Source organism: Hyaena hyaena, unplaced genomic scaffold (genome assembly GCF_003009895.1).
Source record: "Hyaena hyaena isolate Hyena2069 unplaced genomic scaffold, ASM300989v1 scaffold_216, whole genome shotgun sequence".
Taxonomy (NCBI): domain Eukaryota; kingdom Metazoa; phylum Chordata; class Mammalia; order Carnivora; family Hyaenidae; genus Hyaena; species Hyaena hyaena.
This window is the reverse complement of record NW_024080848.1, coordinates 214,672-233,809: the sequence shown is the minus strand read 5'-3', so window position 1 is coordinate 233,809 and position 19,138 is coordinate 214,672. Positions and strand designations below refer to the sequence as shown.

General features: G+C 38.4%; 1 protein-coding gene across 1 annotated transcript in view; it reads left to right on the top strand.

Annotated features, from left to right (window-relative positions):
* Positions 1-9,817: 9,817 nt before the first annotated feature.
* Positions 9,818-19,138, top strand: part of RBMS3 (RNA binding motif single stranded interacting protein 3) — a 203,881-nt gene continuing 194,560 nt past the window's right edge. Inside the window, exon 1 of the mRNA XM_039242715.1 lies at positions 9,818-10,053. Within this exon, the coding sequence (XP_039098646.1) occupies positions 9,979-10,053 (75 nt within the window). The 5' untranslated portion in view covers positions 9,818-9,978. The remainder of the gene's footprint in view (positions 10,054-19,138) is intronic.

Genomic DNA, 19,138 nt, shown 5'->3' with positions numbered 1-19,138 from the left:
CAAGAGCTGAACACTTAACTGACTGAGGCACTCAGAAACCCCTCAAATTTTTAATTGAAGCTTAGTTAACATATAGTATTATATTAGTTTCAGGTGTACAACCTAGTGATTCTATTTAGTGTTAACCTTTGGCTTGGACTTCTGCAGATGTTTCTAGAGAGAAGAATCAGCCCAGCCAATCAGATCTGGTCATATTGACCTGACTTGGTTAGCTATTGGCAGCAGGAAGCTGGATGGTCAATACAAAGTAATGGTACTCCTTTTAGGAAAATGTGTTTCTAATGTGACAAAGCAGCTACTCCTCTCTCTCTACTTTGAGGTTTTTAGCTGGTGTTTTCCGAAGCTCTGGTCCAATGCTGACACAAGTCATGGCAGAAGGTATCCTTGTAAGAAGGCCACAAGAATCCACCAGCTACATCAGGACAAAATTGGCTCAGTGGGCTGCAGATAGTGGAATTCTTTGCATGGAAATAGACAGGGAGGCATAGTGATAGACAAAATAATAATAATAATAATAAAATTAAACATCCCTGTGCCTATAGCATATTATAAGCAAGCTGACAGATATGTTGCTTACAGATAAATTTATGAGAAATGTAAGAATACAAAGGCGGAAATAATTGATGTTAAAAAAATTTAGTTGGGATGCCTGGGTGGCTCAGTCAGTTAAGCATCTGACTCTTGATTTCAGCTCAGGTCATGATCTCATGGTCATGAGATAGACTGCATCAGGCTCTGGGCCAGGTGTGGAATCTGCTTGAGATTCTGTCTCTCCCTGTCACTCTGCTTCTACTCCCCTCCAAAAAAGAAATTAATTAATGTTTTGGGTACTTATGTTGGTTTACTGTAATGCTTGTGAATTTGTCATTGGTGGCTGTTATTCTTTCATTAAACAAGGATATTTGGTTTTAGGTCTTGAATGAGAGTTTTAACATTTTTTGGTTGTAGAATTTATGCTCCTAGACTTTAAAGAAAGACGAACTTTTCTTAACGTGAGGTCTCATTCAGATAAGAAGGAAATGGCTATGTAAAATGCACATGTAATTTATTTTGATATCTTCTCTGGGTGTTTCAAAATGCCCTGTAATCTAATAACAAAAACATAGTTAGGAATATACTTCTCTAAAAATTACTTTTAAGATAATATTTATTTTAAATAATGAAATATTTTCTCATTTGAAGACATTGGAAAAATGCCAAAAAAAATTTTTTTTGAAAAACTCACGAATAACACCACCACAGAAGAGTGTTCCACTGTTCTTACTCATTTATAGTTCTATTCTCCTATGTGTTTATGTTTCATATTTGAAAACCCAGTGTATATACTAGATTGTGATCTGATCATTATCTATTTGACTTAAGCATTACCCATATTGTTAAAATGTTACGTATCATTTTAGTGATTGGATCATATCCCGTACTGTGATTTATTTAGCCAAACTGGAGTTGGACACTCAGGGGCCTCCAATTACTTATTCTTAAAATTCAAGTGATGATCTTTTTTAGATTCCTAGAACTGAAATTACTGTGTGACAAGGATGAAGGTCTTTAAGGCTCTCCACTTTGTTATTCTCTATTAAAAAGCATTATAGACATTTATTAGAAATGTATAAGAGTGTCCATATCAGAGCCCTTCATGGCTGCCATTCCCTTCATTTTATTAGCTTGTTGTATTAAGATTTGTCTCTATAGAGAGAGAATTTTAAGGAGTTGTTTCACATAATTGTGGGTGCTCGTGGATCTAAAACTGCAGGTCAGGTTGGCAGGATGGAGACCCAAGAAGTCTAGAGTCCAAAGGCAGTCTAGAGACAGAATTTCTTCCTTCTCAAAGGATCTCAGTCTTCATTCATAAATCCTTTACCTCTTTGGATGAGGCTCACTCCTGTTATGGAGAATAATGTGCTCTACTCCAAAGCCTACTGATTAATTGTTTTTTAATTTAAATTCAAGCTAGTTAACATACAGTGTAGTCTTGGCTTCAGGAGTAGGACCCAGTAATTCATCTCTTACATATGACACCCAACAAGTGCCCTCCTTAATGCCCATTACCCATATAACCCATTCTCCCACCCTCCTCCCCTCCAGCAACCCTCAGTTTGTTCTTTGTATTTAAGAGTCTCTATGGTTTGCCTTTCTCTCTATTTTTCTTGTTTCCTTCCCTTATGTTCATCTGTTGAGTTTCTCAAATTCCACATATGATTGAAATCATAGGATATCTGTCTTTTTCTGACTGACTTATTTCACTTTGCATAATACCATCTAGTTCTGTCCACATTTGCAAATGGCAGAATTTCATTATTTTTCATCGCCAAGTAGTATTCCACTATATATACGTACATACATACCACAACTGCTTTATCCATTTATCAGTCGATGGGCATTTGGACTCCTTACATAATTTGGCTATTATTGATAGGGCTGCTGTAAACTTTGGGGTGCATGTGCCCCTTCGAATTGGTATTTTTGTATCTTTTGTATAAATTCCTAGTAGTGAAATTGCTGGGTAATAGGGTAGTTCTATTTTTAATTTTTTGAGGAACCTCCATACTGTTTTCCAGAGTGGCTGTACCAGTTTGCATTCCCACAAACAGTGTAAAGGGGTTCCCCTTTCTCCACATCCCCACCAGCATCTGTTTCCGGAGTTGTTTACTTTAGCCATTCTGACAGGTGTGAGGTGGTATCTCATTGAAGTTTTGATTTGTATTTCCCTGATGAAGAGTGATGTTGAGCATCTTTTCATGTGTCTGTTAGCCATCTGGATGCCTTCTTTGGAAAACTGTCTATTCATGTCTTCTGCCCATTTCTTCACTGAATTGGGTTTTGGGTGTTAAGTTTGGTAAGGTCCTTAGAGATTTTGATACTGACCTTTTATCTGAAGTGTCATTTGCAAATGTCTTCTCCCATTCCATTGGTTGCCTTTTAGATTTTTTGATTGTTTCCTTCACTGTGAAGAAGCTTTTTATCTTGATGAGGTCCAAAGTCTACTGATTTAAATGTTAACCACACTGAAAAAATACCTCACAGCAACATCTAGACTGGTGTTTGACCAAATGACTGGGCACTGTATTCTAGCCAAGTTGACACATACAATTACCCATCACATCTGTGGTTCAAATAGAGTTTATGCTATTTGATAGAAGGCCATGCTCTTTCTTTCCAGTTTTCTCTCTGTTCTGCACCATCTGTTCCTATGAAGACACACTGACTTATTTAGGACTTTTATATATACTGTGAGTTTTCTGTTTGAAACACAAAGATCATCTTATCCAATTTTGGAATAAAATATTTAAGATCTCCATCAAATGATGCTGAGGGAAAAACCTGGGTTTGGGCTTTATACAGACATGGGTTAGGGATATTCCTCTACTGTAGTGTCACTGGATGAACTTGGGTAGAAGAGGTAAAAAAATCTCCTCAATTTACTCAACTGTAAAGTATGGAAAATTATACCCACCTTCCAGGTACTTGGGAGTTTTAACTGAGGAGACTTCATAAACTTCTAGTATAGTGTCTAGTATGTAGTAGGCCATCTATATTTTAATTCATTTTCTCCTTGGCCGCCTTCTTCTCTTCAGTAGTCTTTCTTAACCCAGTACTCATGCCTTATAGTCAGTGTGGAAAACTCTTCCCCTCCTCTGAACAGTCAGTAGCTATTTTTATAGCAGTTCTCCTTCTAGAAAACTTAAAACATTTTTTTTTACATTTGAGTACATGTCTTGTTTCCCCTTCTATTTCATCAAGTATTTTCACTTTCACCACTGACAGATTAATGAGATTATTTTAGATGAACATTTTATTCATTTATGTAACATATTTATTAAATGTATATTAAACCCCAAAGCCTGTTCTAAGTTCTGGGAATATAACAGTGAACATGACAGATAAATTCCTTGCCCTTAGAAGCTTATATATATTAGTAGAGAGGATCCTCAAGGAAGGAAATCAACAAATACAGAATCAAAGTACAAGTAATATCATATTAGTGAGTGTGGGCTAAGTGATGCTGTGGTAAGTCACCAAATCTCATTAGCATAATTCCAACAAAGGTTTATTTTTTGCTTGCAACAAGTCAATGGCTAGTCCAGGTGACTACTCAAAGCAGCTGTTCTAAGCCTTCCAAGATGCTTCCTCCATATAAGCACATGCTTCCATAAGGAAAGAGTAGGCTGGTGAATCAAACAGCAACAGTTAAAAGTACATACACATATCACTTCTGCTTCAGATTTTATTGGCCGTAGCCAGTCACATGGTCATGCCTAATTTCAATGAAGTTGAGAAGTGTGTGAGTCTTGGTGATCCTAGTAGTAAAAGAGAAATATATGTGACTGCCATGGTATTAAGGGCTATGAAAAGTATATGTAAAGGGCGAGAGTAGTGTTAAGTATTTTTTTAAAGAGATAATAAAAGCAAAATAAACATGAGTTTTCATGTGCATCACTGCTTAGAATTATAGTAAAGAATGTACTTCAAAAAACTGGGTCAACTTAAAATTATTGAGTAACTATTATTATGATTGGTATTCAGATATGAGGAAAAACATCTAGGTCATTTATGAATGGCTGAGGTTTGGTAGATACTGAGATACTAAGTCTACTTGAGGACAAGGGATGACAATTTTTATCTTGGTACCCTTGATGATTTAGGCACACAATAGATGCTTTAGCAAAACTGTTGAATTTAATAATGTTTATTGTTTTAAATTATTCTTGCATGTGATTGACTGTCCTGAAATATAGCCCATTATAATTCTGTCTTGAAGCTTGCAATTTCCTTCCAAGGCCAATTTTTATTCTTTTTATCTACATTAAAATTTTACATTCCATTGTAGTTGAAATTTGGACCACAAATGCTTGGATCACTAGTCATCTCTTTCTCCTGATTTGTCTCAGGTATGGTCTTAAACCATGGATAGTATTCAGTAGGAGAAAAGGCATTTGCATCACTACTGTCAGAGTTTATAATCTATACCATCTTACCTTTTTTTTTTTTTCAAGCTAACTTTTATCTTTAACAGGCCATTGGCAACTGCTGTGTTGGAAAGGGATTTCACAAATTTGAATAAAAAGGGCAAGAAATACCAACTTGTGCTTTCGTTTGTTTGTTTGTTTTAATTTGTTCAAGGTCATGAACGTCTTGCAGATAGGATAGTATCCAAGCTTGCAAAGATAGTATAATAATAAAGATAATAATAATGACTCATTATTATTATTTGCTTATCTCTCGACTGTTCTTTTCTTCTGCTTTTGACTAAGTCTTTGTCATTTAAAAAATAAATCAACCAAAGACAGGACCCAGTTATTCTTTGAGGGGATAGGTCAAGAGCAAACCAGAAGAGCTTCTCCATCTCTACCCAATTGACCTTCATTTCAGGACCATCATTTCTCTAACTCCGGATGGTGTGTCTGAGATGTCTGTTGTCTCTATCCTATTTAACCAAGAACTTGTCTTAAATGAGTGCTTCTCCAGTCTATGCTGTGAATCATGTGAATGTGTAAGAGTCCATGCCCTTTGATGCAGTTTGCTTCTTTTGGATTTGTACAAAATTTGTTTGTTAGTTGGCAAATGGGACACAGCTGGCTTCTGATTTAGAGAGTGCCTTAAATTAGTTACCTCCTACCTTAACTTGATCATTTAAATGGAAAGCACTACTTCTCCAACAGAGCAGACATGATATAAAAACTATTTCTGACATGAGTATCTTGCTTCCCCGATTGTGATGGCTACTGGTATGTCTAACAGAAAAAATAAATAAATAGAAAAAATAAAACACAGGTTTTACAGTTGTCACAAGTGGCAAACTGTCTTTGCATTATTTAAGAAAGGCTTTAAATGTTCAATGAATGTGCTTAGACTAATGATAGTTGATGCCCAGAACATAGCAATAATCCAATGAAACAGAATAGCATTTTGGAAAGTGGAAATTTGTGTAGAAATTGCAGATAGCATCAACGCATGCTGGGAACTTTACATATGAGTGAGCTATAGCTTGGGCTGAGGCGTTATTTTTTTGGCCTTTCATTTGTAAGTAAGGTACTATTCCTTCCCCTCCAAGGCATAGGTAGACCAGTTATAAATAAAAGAATACTGGTATCCTTTGTTCATAGTGGTAAAATTGCCAGAAGCAATTGAGGATCCTGATCTTCTAAGTCTTGGTATTTGGAGGAACCTCATTAAGTCATTTGGAGGACAGCATTCTATAGTTGAAGATGACTAGATCTACAATAAAAATATTTGGATAGATTGCTGGCTGTACTATTAACTCACTAATTTTGCTTTCTTCACTAAGTTCCCGCTAAGACTTTTATTATCTGGCCCAGGGTACCTCTCCAGGGTCTTCTTTTGATAGTCTTACTCCATACTTGCTCCATTTCAGCCTCTGTGCCATCTTTTCCATGTTTGTTTTAAAGACACATTCATGCTGCCAGGCTTTCTGTACTTACTGTTATCTCTGTCTGGGATAATCTCCTTCCAGATACAAGCTGACATTTATTGAGCAGATCCAGTATGTTCCTAGGTGTTATAAATGCTTTGCATGTTAACCTGGATGAATTCTCATGATAGCTGTATGAAGTGTGTGGCATGACATTGAAGGGATGAGAAAAGGAGGCAGAGTGATCTGTCAGAGGCAGAACTGGAGCCAAGGCAGTTTGCGTCTGAGCCAAGGCCCTCAAAGTGCTCTCAGGGCACACAACACCCAGGGTGTGGTTCCCATCCTTCCTTTAACCTCAGAGCTCTTTCTTGGTGAGCATTTCCTGACTATCCCTTTTTTTATTATTATTATTATGTTCATTTATTTTGAGAAAGAGAGAAGAGAGAGAGTGTGAGCAGAGGAGGGGCAGAGAGAGAGGGAGACACAGAATCTGAAGCAGGTTCCAGCCTCTGAGCTGTCAGCATAGAGCCCGACATGGGGCGAAAACCCACAAGCTGTGAGATCATGACCTGAGCTGAAGTCAAACACTCAACTAACTGGGCCACCCAGGTGCCCTCTGTCTACCCTGTTTAAAGTGGAATCCCTAAAAATGAATGAATGAATGAATGAATAAAGGAATCCCTGTGACTCTGTTTTTCTTTACTCAGCTTTATATTTCTCAACAGCACTGTACTTTACCTGACTTATATTGCCGATTTGCTTGCTTATCACTTTATCTCCCTCACTAGAATATATATTCTATGAGGGATGGACATTGTTCTGATCTATGTTATCACTCTGTCCCCTGCATCTAGAAATTTACTGAAATGTACTGAAAGAAGTATATGAGTTGGGTTAGAATTTTTATAGTATGTAAGATATCGTATTTTCCAAACATTTGCAGAGCACCCTTTTTGTGCCAGATTCCGTGGCAGGTTTTGGAAATATGAAGGTGAATGAGATTGATGGGACCTCCTACTTTCCTGCTTTTCCTGAGGCTTTTAGGGCATCATAGGAGAAACAAACATGGAATTAACAGGCAGTTGCACAGGATAAGCATTCTATTAGGGCAAATATAAGGTGCAGCAGGGAAGCAAGGGTTCGGGGAAAGCTACTCTGAGGGGGCGGATATCCATGCTGAGATCTGCAGGATGGGGATGCAAGACGACTCCAGGGCAGAGCCAATAACAGAAGGCCCTGAAAGAGCACATTCCAGTTCAAAACCACTTCACTATGACCGTGAGGAACAGAGTTGACTATCTGATTCTGGAGAATAATGGTGGGTTTTCAGGTGTCTTGAAAACTATTCCCAAGGAGTCAGAACTTTATTGTCTGAGCAATGAGATGTCCCTGAATAGTTTTTAAATCAGTGTAATTTTGATTTAGTATCTGATTTAGTTTACGGCCTTCAGCCAGGTAAGCTGACAGTATTTCCACCTGCTGGATGGGATGAGTGAGGTCTGAATAACACATTTTAATGTTGCTGGAATTGATTTAATTCTCTCAGTGATAGTGCTATAAGGGCTCCTAACTCATACCTTCCCACCCTCACTCCTTCCTTCTTTCTGGTTGTTGTTCTTCCCAAAAGTCTAATGTAAAGCTCCCTACCCTCTTTACTCCTTTCTCCTTTCTCCAAAGAAAGCTCCTCCTCCTTTCTCCAAAGAACATGCATGTTCTCACACAGTTTCCAATAACCAGACCCCTGAGTGGAAACCAGCGACCTCATGGGTGGCGGGACTTGTATGTGGATGGACACCATATTGTGCATTGGGCTGGAATTCTCTGTTCTTCACTAAGAAGCTGGATTTATACCAGAAACCTCTTATCTGAAAAGGCGACTCTGGACTGGGGAGAACAGAGCCGGTTTGACAGAATAGAGAGGCTCTCAATGTTGGTCTGCCCACGCTTTGGGCATGCGTGAGCACTCGCAGCAAAACACAGCTGGCATGTCTAATTTTAGCCTTGTCTGCCTTGAAAAGAGACCCTTAAAGGAAATATATTTTCTCTGAAACAATTTGTATTATTAATGTAATAGATGATAGACCTGTCAGACTAGGGCTTATTTTTGGTGGGCGAAAAGCTCAGCCAAGTAAGTATGATTTTTGTGTGTGTGATGATATCAGTAAAGTGATTAATGCATTCGTGAATCAAAATAATTATAAAGAGATAGACAGTGAGAGAAACAGTGATTTTATTTCTAACGTCATCCGTAAACCTAGTGGGATATCTCTTTTGATGCTCACAAAATGGTTGTAAGACTAAGAATGATCATTTCTGCTCCAGTAAGTCGGTCACTGTGATCTGATGCTGCATGTCTTGTTAATAGTAGTCCCGGAGTAGACTTTACAATTTCTTCACTACTTTTCTCCCTCCATGCCTCCAAGAAGAGTTTCTGCACCAGGTCTTGGATTCATCTGGCTTTATATATTAACAGGTTTTGAAAGCATTCAGGATACTCTTTTCCCATTTTCACCAGCAAGGGCTGTCCCTCTGCCTTTATTTAGTATTTTTTGTTTTGTTTTGTTTTGTTTCTTTCTCTTCCTTTCTTCCTTCGTCTTCTCTTCCCTCCCATGGTCTCCTGTGTTTTGTTTAGCAGCGTGGCATACCTTGCGACTTGGCAAGAAAAAAAAAAAGAAAGAAAGAAGGCAGCTCTTGTGGGGGGGCGGGTAGATGAAGGGAGGGATAAGAAATAATCCACCCGCCCGCATTTGAGTTCCCCGGGTTCTGTTCCAGCGGCAGCAGCTTGCTGCAAAAATTGCTTTGCTATTCGAGATAGCCAGCAGAGGGAATCGGAACTTTGCTTGCAGCAGGGGTTGAAGCAGCCTTTTTTTTTTTTCTTGGAGGAAATACTGCAGCCTTCTGGACTGCGTACGCTGCTCCCTGGAGAGGCTCTCTCGGTTCCACCCACCGGCTGGAAGGAGGGGAAGTGAATGAAAGGACAGGACAAGCCCCGAACACCATGTCACTCTGGGAGGGAGACAGCAGCAACTAAGCTGTGCGAGGTTTTTTTTTTTTTTTTTTCCCCTTTTTCTTTTCCCCTTTATTTTTCTTTCTTTCTTTCTTTTTCTTTTTTTGGTTTCTTCTTTCTTTCTCTTTCTTTCTATTTTCTTTTTTTCCTTTACGGTGGGGAAAGAGACAAACAGGAGACAGGAAGCTGATCTGCAAGGATTCGGAGTTGTGCTAAAAGGACTTTGATTTTTTTTTTTTTCTCTCTCTCTCTTTACAAACGCTGGGAATTGACATCACTACAGATAGCTTGGTAGAGAACAAACTGCCTCATCCCAAGTGGACCCTGGCAGCTGGGGGAAGGAAGGCAAGATCTGGGGAGGCTGTGTGTATTGGTCTTTTTTTCCTACCGATACCCCTCCTTTTTTTTTTTTTTTTTTTTTGGTGTGTTTCTTTTTTAAATTCTTGCTGTGTTGGAACTAGCGAGTGGTGGAAGACGAGGGATCTCTGAAGCCTCATCAGTCATCGGGACTGTCAGGAATAGTGGTTTAAGAGGAAGCTCGGCCTGGGGAACTATACCCTGTCATCCAGTTCCCTGCCTCGGAGATAAAGATTCCAGCTACATGGGCAAACGCCTGGATCAGCCACAAATGTACCCCCAGTACACTTACTACTATCCTCAGTATCTCCAAACCAAGGTATGGCGTGACCCACAGTCTGGCAATCAGTGTGGTATCCTGCACTTGGGATGGGAAAGAGACAGGCGTGTGAATTATTATTTACCTCTCCTTCCCCATCACCTCTTCCTGCTTCTTTGAAATTAGTAACATACCGAGGGAGTTAATGAGGCAGGGGAGAATATAAGAAAGCTAGCCCGGGATTGTGGCTTTCTCTTTCAAGAGAGATAATAGTTTCGCTCGTGTTCCTTTGTTGTTATTTGGCAACATGAAAATGTTCCTGATACCCGTAGTAAAGTCCTTTGCAGATGGACAGCTTGTTAGAAAGGAGATCGTAACAGTGATTATCAGACACAAGAATACAATTTCAGGGGCTTTTCTGGTGAGCTTTTCTTTGTTTGTGGCTCTAAAAGGGTTTTTCCCACTGGATAGGACACACCAGGGTGGGGGCAACTCAAACTTTTAATCGCTGAGTATAAAATGAAGGAAGGATGTGCGAAGGTATAGTACAGCTGACTAAAGTCCCTTAGAGTTTGTTTGGGTGTGTTTCTGTGTTTTGTTTTTATTTGCCTTACATATTTTATTTTATATCGAGGAAGATCAAGATGCTAGAGACTGAATTTTGGAGCTTTACAATAGGTGCTCTTTACTTTTAGAAGCTCTGTTTTTCTAGAAGCTAGGTCCATCAGGAGGCCTGGGTCTTGAAACAGGATGAAATGTAACTGATGATATTTGGACATGAATTGGTTAAATACTTGAATCTTTATGTGTGTGCTCAAATGATCATTACGGGGCCAGTGGCAAGCGTACGTAACTAAGCAGTGGGCAGTGCCAACTGTGAACTTTATCAGGCAGTTCAGACATGAAAGACTCTCAGGTGTGGAATCACTGCTCCAATTTGTCAATTAAATTGGACTTGACTGGGGGAGGGGGGATGTTGGTGGAGTTACCACTTTGAACGCATGGGTTATATTTCTATACGGATGATATTATTTTGTATTGCATTAGCCTGACTCCACTGTCTTCTTAATAAATGAATATGCTGAGAGTGAACAAGGAATGCCTTGAGTGATCTGTGCTGTCACCAGGACTCGATGATGTGATTAGTGTTTGGTAATTCATGCTGTAGTTAGCTCTTATTTATTCTGTCTCATCAAACAATGCCTATCTGTAAACGAGACCCGGCAGCAGACTTTCAGAATTATATTAAAAATCGTTGCTTTTTTCTTTCTTTTTCAAACGCTCCGTGACTCGCCCTGCCCCTCCAAGGTCGACTCACATTGCTTTTTGCCTTTGTGAGCATTTAGTTTGTGCTGCCGCTGCTTAAATAGACCAGCCCTCCTGCTCCAGTGCCTTGAGTTTTAACTCTTTGGGGGACTGGGTAGAGAATGCTGCCTGCCTCCCTTAAGGAAACAGCAAAGCAAGGACAAGTTTAAAAAAAGGAAATTTATAGTCATTTTTCATCCCCCAAAGAAACAAAAACAACAAACTCAAGGGCTCCATGAAAAATATCGGACATTCCATCCCTTTTACTCATTTGGCTAAATTTTTCCAAATGTTTCCAAATTTATGCTTTCTCTTTGGGTCTTCTCTCTTTTTGTTTTTTTTTTTAATATGAAGTATATTCAGAAAAGAAACTTTAGATAAAAATGAATGGAATAATGGAATAATTACTTTCCTGCTTGAGATTTCTTTTAACTTATTACTAGCAGGAAATAATGTCGTGCGCGTTATATTAAGGACAGGATGCTGGATGAGCTACACTGATGGGAAGTGTGTGTGGTGTCTGTGTGTGTGTGTGTGTGTGTGTGTGTGTGAGAGAGAAAGAGAGAGACAGAGAGAGAGACAGAGAGAAGGAGGGAGAGGGAGAGATAAGGATAAAGAGGGAAAGTGAAGTGGTGGAAAAGAAGAGAGCCTGAAAAATATAGAGGGAATTAAAATAAAATCTGTTTTGGGGTCCTGTATAGCTTAGTGTTGTGTAGACAGGCGGCATCTGGATCTTGTTACTTTCAAGCTAGTCAAAGCCATCAACTTCTGGAACATTTTTAAAGAAGCTAGATCCATTAGGTGACCTGAGCTGATATTTGGGTAATCAGATCAGGGTGGCAGGGAATATAAGATCAGCTCCTTTGGCTATCCTGGTAGTTCATATTGATTATTATGTTGTAAAATTTCGACCGTGCTGTGAAGTTGTCCAATACTGTTCCGGTGGCTCTGAAATGACAGACATTAATAACATTCCTGGAAGCTGAAGATGTGAAAACGTGCCCTGGTTTGAAACGTGGGCACCCCAGGGATGGGAAGAAGGATCAATCATATTTTAAAGTGTGGGGGCTTCATGACAGCATGAACACTATGTAATAAAGGACTCTCATGCCCCTGAGAACAGCATGAACACAGCTAGGTTATTTCAGTGTTGGTTTTTGTCTCGTTTTATGCTTATATCTTAAAATTTAATCTATAATAATTTTGAAGGAAATGCATGCCGCTTATGTTGATTTGGTAAGTCCGGGTGGGATTCATAGAATCTGGTGTCCTTCCAGCCTTGGTGTGTAGTTATAATCCGTTTTTGAAATCATGGCTGTTTAAAATGATGCTGATACATAAAGAATACTTATGGTGGATAAAAATAGAATTCCGCGGTTGACCATAAAAGTCCTATTCTGGTGACATCATAATTTAAGCTGTTGTCTAACTTCAGGTGTTTTTAACGAATCAACAAAAGCTATTTACCGACATTAGTTTGGGTTGGAAAATCTTTATGGGACTGCAAAAGAACCAAAAGGTTTGCTATTTATTGTACCCATTCAGAAAGTGCAAGATACTGAATGTGTGTATTAGATACAGCTGCTATTTTATTATGATAAAACAAAATGAAAGTAGGATTTTTTTAAATAGATGGAAATGTTTCCATTTGCTCAAATGCAGTTAAAGTTTTAGAAAAACTTGAGGCACTCGCCTGCCTTTCCCTGTTCCTCTATTCCCCATCACATCAGAACCAATCCATTCACTTTGTTGCTTAAAAAGAAAAAAAAGTAATAAGACGTTTATACTTTTCTCTCTTTAACTAATTTTCTAAATGCTTAAAATATTATATTAGAAAAAAATGTACCTGTAAGTTAAATGAGACTCAGTAGCTGACTAGTAGCTAGCTATGCCTATTAACAGTGTTATTCTAGAATGTTCACTGTCCAAGACCTCACATTCAGAGTTGTCATTTGTCAATTTTCTTTTGGCCATTTTTCTCTTCCTCTCGAAAGAAGCAATTTCAAAAAGAAACGTTGGTTTTGGTTAAGCAGTATAGAAGAAATCTTGGTGACATGTTATAATATTTATATAAGAGACCTAGCTGGATTCAAAAAAAAGAATCGTCATCAAAACAAATTTGCTGTTTGAAGACCACCCAGAGTACTCAGCAAATTTTAAAGAATGGGAACCAAAGAATGGTTCATTGGCTTAATGATAATGTCTATAATGATGTTTGATTGAGTTGTAACCTAATATTTCTCAATAATTTTGTTGTAGCCCACTCAAAGCAGCTAACCTGTTGCTCTTGCCGTGTGAGAGCCAGGGTGAATTTTGATCTGAATTTGAGGTACTTTGGGGAGGTTTCTTGGCAAAGCAACTTTAGTCAAACTAGGAAGGTTAAAAAGAGTGAAACATGGCCACAGCCTGGTGCATTGATATTTTGCAGCTGAGAAACAGGTATTTCTCTCATAAGGGATACTTCGAAAACTTTTGTCATCTTCCCAAAAGTTTAAAATTCATCCAAGCACCCACAGCAAGCTCATCCTTCCTTCCAGTTCCTTCCTCTGACCAGGTCACAATGTTTCTACCCATCCAGGGCATGGTTTCTACTGGCACTGCTTTTCTGTGAGCCTACTGCCTTTCCTTCTTTGGCTATCCACTTCCTCTGAAGATCTTACACAAACGGGTTTAGACTGCGGTACCCTACAGGATTTTTCTGGCCGGTGGTATTCAGATTGTATTCAGAGCATTGGTGTGAAGTTGGGGTCAGGTGTAGGGAGCAATTCATCAACTGCACACTGATTTCAGGCTGAGTTTCTAACCATCTGCAGCCTGGACAGCCGCCCATCTCTCAAAGTCTAGCTAGAGCCCAACTGATTGTGCTATAGAAAGGGCAAACACTTGAAACACAAAGGACTTAAGGAGGAGGGGAAGGAAGAGAGAGGCTCCTAAGGGGCAAAGGATATTCTCAAAGACGTAAATGTACAAATCCTTCAAAAGCAAAACAGAACAACCCCTTAACATACTTCTTGCACATGAAAATGTAGAAAATCTCGCAGAGGGAGGGAATGAGTTTAGAATTTCCTTAGTACTTCCTGCTTCAGATTTGCATTGATAGCCAGAGTTGGTAACTTGCCAGTTTTAAAACAGCCTTGAAAACTCCCAAGTTCTGTTTTCCTTTGAAAGGCTGAAACGTACAGAACTGGTTTTCTAAAAATCTTCCAGCAATAGAATTTTTAGGTACAAGTCTAAATATTTCTTTCGCTCCAGGGCGGGGGCGGGGGTAATATGAAACTATGATAAATCTGGTCTCATTTTAGAATGTATACAGTTTTAATTGGTTTTAAATAAGAGAAAAATAGTTACAGGGGACCACTCTCCCTTTCTAATTGTTTTGTTTTCTTTACTCACCCCCCCCGTTTTTATGATCATTGGGTTTGTCTTTTCTAAAATATAGTCATTGTTTCCCTAAGTTTAGTGTCTACTGAAAAGGAGGAAATATGTAAAAAGTTCATGTGGTTTTTTTCTCCAGAATCATTCCAGATTCAAAGAAAACATCATGTCAGTTTGTTCTAACTGTATCTTTCTAATGTAGTTTCCTTTCGCTTTCTGTCAATAATAGAATTACAACTCAACATTATTTCTTTGAAGTAATTAAAGCTATTAGAGGGTTGGACATAGGGGTGCTGTGCAGGGAGGGAGGCAAAAGAGAAAGCTGATGGAAGTTCATTTCAGGTCCCTCTGGCTCCAGGAATCCTGGAAAGCTTCCTTTTCGCACTAATATGATTTTTACACAATCCTTTTTTGACATTATCAGCCTTTTTGGCAGAGAGAGGGCTCAGTCACAATAATGCCCACGCCAAATTCTAAAAAAAACAGTCTTTTCCTTTAAGAGAAAATCTTTTTTAGTGTCGGACTTCTTCTTCAGAGTAAATGGTTGATGTTTATCCAAAATTGGCTTCGAGTACTACATTAAAATTGTGTTTTGTAACAGTCTCATAAGCCACAGCTGTATGTGATTAAATAGTGTAATATCAAAAGCATGTGAGAATAGACTTTTTTATGCTATAGCTTTTGCACAGCAAGAAAGCAGATGAAACTGCAAGGGCAACAGTATATTTATGTGTTGTAATACCTGTGTTGAGGATACGCGATGCTATTTTTTGCAGTAGTGGGAAAAATGCTGAACTGTCTTGGACGGGATTGAAACATGCACTTCCTGAAAATGGAGATGGACACGTAATACCAATTTTTACATAGAGAGTGCCATTTAATTAGAAAACCCATAGTTACTGAAGGGTCTGAAACCAGTGCAATTGGAAGGGGCATCGTGACTCCCAAGCAGCACGTGTTCAAATAGCCAAAGTGAATTTCTCATCTCTGTGTCGAAACCATAAACTTGTTCTCCTGATTTTGTTTTTGTTTTTGTTTTGTTTTTGTTTTTTGCTACTTTAATCTGTGGATCTATTATAAGAAAATTTTCAGGCCGTTTGTCCCTAAAGAAGATGTGATAGGTAACAAGGACCAGTAACTTAGAAAGAGCAACTTAGGTTGCGGTGTGATTCTTTTTTTAAGATATGCAAAAATAGGATATTTGGTTTTGTATGCATATTGCTCTTTTGTGGCCAGTGTGAAAAAAAAACATAATTACCCAAAGAGACACAGCTTTTGGGTCTAGCTCTTTAGCAGTGTTGTCATAGTAAAGAGATTTCTGGTTTTTATGGGATGTTTTATTTCAGAGTTTTTAAAAAAGAAAAAAAAAAGCTATTCATGAAAACTATAATCTTGAGTTTATCAGAGATTGTAAGTCTATAGGATACTAATACTAATACAAGATGTATTAGTAAGTCATTGTTTTCAGGGCCTTGAAAAAGCATATAGGGGTGGCCATTATTTTTCAGATTTCAGACACTAGAAAGCCACTTCGAAAAGGAAAAAAAAAAAGAGAGAGGCTGACAGAAGTTAAGTTGGATTCCGTTTGGTTCTGTTTTTCATGTTGATATAGGCAGAGAATTTGTTCACATTTTTTTCCGTATAGATTTGTTGGCCAGGAAGTATATATATCATGTGGAATCAGATATACGAATAAAGTTTTGTAGTTCAGAACATCGACCTCTAACAGATAACAAATTTCAAGAATATGGATAATGAATGATAAGAACTTGATTCTGGTTTGGTTTTGTTTTTGGAGGGAGGGAATTCTCTGAACTGTGTGTCAACGAATTGGTTTCTAGGTCAGGTTCTCTAAGATCTCTTCAAGGCTTAGCGTTTGTGACTCTTACTTTGAGATAAATGAGCCTGCTTTGATGCATTCATGGTACTGGGAGATAACCTTGGTTTTGTGCCATTGGTGAGTTTTTGTCCAGGCCCCCATCACTTTGTCCAGAGCAGTTCAAATGCTGCTTTGCCGACTTTGGTGATTTGACGAATCTGTCTGCATCCTTTGCCACATCTAAACCCGGTGCACCCAGAGAAACACATCCATCACCGGGGAGTGGGTAGAGAGCAATTCCCAGGGGTGGGATGGAATGACAGGCATCATTTCATCATGGCCGTTGGTGACTTTGTTGTGGTGGTTAAAGCTTTCTCCTTTGGGTAAAATTAGAGCTCCTCCAAAGACTTGATGGTGACAGTGTGACACTTTACTTTTCCTCATTTAACTTCCTCTCTGCAGGTGGTATAAGAACTGAATGGTTAGGCGTGTGCTTGGCCTAACCAGTTGGGGGAATGAAGGCAGTAGGATTGCCTCATTAAGGCCCTGATAACCCTAGTTTTATGAATGAAACCAGGAACTAGTGTCAGTTGTGGAAATGACAAATCCATAGATGAAATACTGTTTCAACTGGAGTCTGCAAATCCTTTGAGTCCCTGAATTTCTGAATAGGAGCATTTAAAGCATGGGAAAGAAACACTATAGTCACTGTAGTATATGGTATTTTATGAGGAAAGGAATAACATCTTCAGGACACATAAGCAAGACCTCTTTTTCTCACCACGTACTCTTTTTCTTCTCCAAAAAGTCCCCGTTAGCTGAATTAATGAAAGTTGGTGGAACCTTGAATTGTGTTTTTATGATTGATAACCAAATAGGAAAAAAAAATAGACTTGATTGCATATATGGTCAAGGCAACCCTGATAATGTCCTATCCTATTGTGTGGAAAGTAAGGGACAGTGGAAGAAAAAACAAATCTCACTGTATTCTAAATATTGGTAATAATGGCTTTAGGTACTGATTTGTAATTTGTTTCAGAATTAGTTTTCCTATCATTATATCGTGGTATTCAGAAATTGGTATACATCATACTTTATATGCTAGACGCAGACGATCTTTTGGTTATTTCATTCTTAGCTGATAGTTTTCAAGCTGAATATGGATCATGCATAGAATTTAAGGAGGATTTTTGAGAGGTCTATTTTTATCTCATGTACTGCTGTCTATCTATCTTAGTCATATTGCTGATTGATGACGATTTAATGAAAAGGAAAATGGAAAACAGAATGCTAACTATTTGGGTCTCTGGAACTGGCTACGATACCTTAAAAGCTTTTCTTATGTATGTGAGTCATAGTTGAAACTATTACCAATGTCTGTAAACTCTCATGTTGCCCCTTTTAAAACTTATCACTCACACAAATTGGACAGTGGCACCCTGAATATAACTTACACTAAGGTAACTTCGCATTCAAGCAAATGTGCTTTTATACTCCCACGTAGTTTCGAGTAGATGAAGTACTTGAAGGAGTGTGTACGAAGCTTGAAATAAAATTTCAGAGATTGTTTTCTGGTGTACCATACAAAAAAACCATATGATATACCTGTGATGTTTACATTCTTCTCAGGAGATGAGAAAAACACATTTTTTTTTTTAAATGGTGCTAATCCCTTGCAGGGTTGTGACAGCTCCTGAATTATTCTTGGTCTTGACTTTCAGCCCCTAGGCCTCTTGTCTGTTGCTGTCCATGCCATTTCAGACTTGAACCATTAGAAATAAGGATATTTTGCTTCAATTTAAGGCAGGGAATTCTGAAAAGAATAAAATTCTGATGTTCTTTTTAAAATGTATTCCAAAAGATTAACTGCTGCCTTTAAACTTCATTATTTATCTTTTAGGACAACTTGACTTTATTGTAACAATGGCAAGTTTTCCCTTCCTGGCTTGTTCTTGTTTTTGTGTTTAACTGTGTTAATAGGCTGGAAAAATATAAGGAAAGAATATCAGAAGGGACACATCAATGAACATGGAAGAATTACTCTCCCAAGTTTAGTGACTGCCTTTAACAATGGGAAAGGTGAGGGGTCATTTTAAAACCCCCATATTTTCTGGACAATCTTAGAAGCCCCCATCCCACAAACTAACAGACATATTAAAGGGTATTCATATTCCACATCAAATTAGATTTCTTTTATTTCCTGCAATAAAATATCTAAAGAGTTGTTATAATTCTGCTGTTGAAACTCTTCGAGTGCAAGTAAATAGATTTCTCTGTGCCTATAAATTTGGGGCTGCCATCTTACATACGGGAATGTTCTAGCAATGTGAAAAAATGTAACGTACAGGTTTTCTTGAATACAAAGATTATCAAAGGACTAAGTAGAACAATGGATAGAGTTGACAGTGAGTTGTGGTTTGTCGATATGTAAACAAATGTTTATTCTTTTGGTTTCATAGTTTTCTTTTTAGTTTGGAAGCAGTGCATTTTGCTTATCTTGTCAGTGTTTTTGTGGGTCCCTACAGTGGTCAGAAAGCCTGAAAAGCTGGCCATTTCTCCACCTGTTGTAGACTTTTGGCATTTAAGATACCTCTGTATTTTAGTAATCCCAAATTTCTGGGGCGGGGCACGTGGTAGAAGAGCACA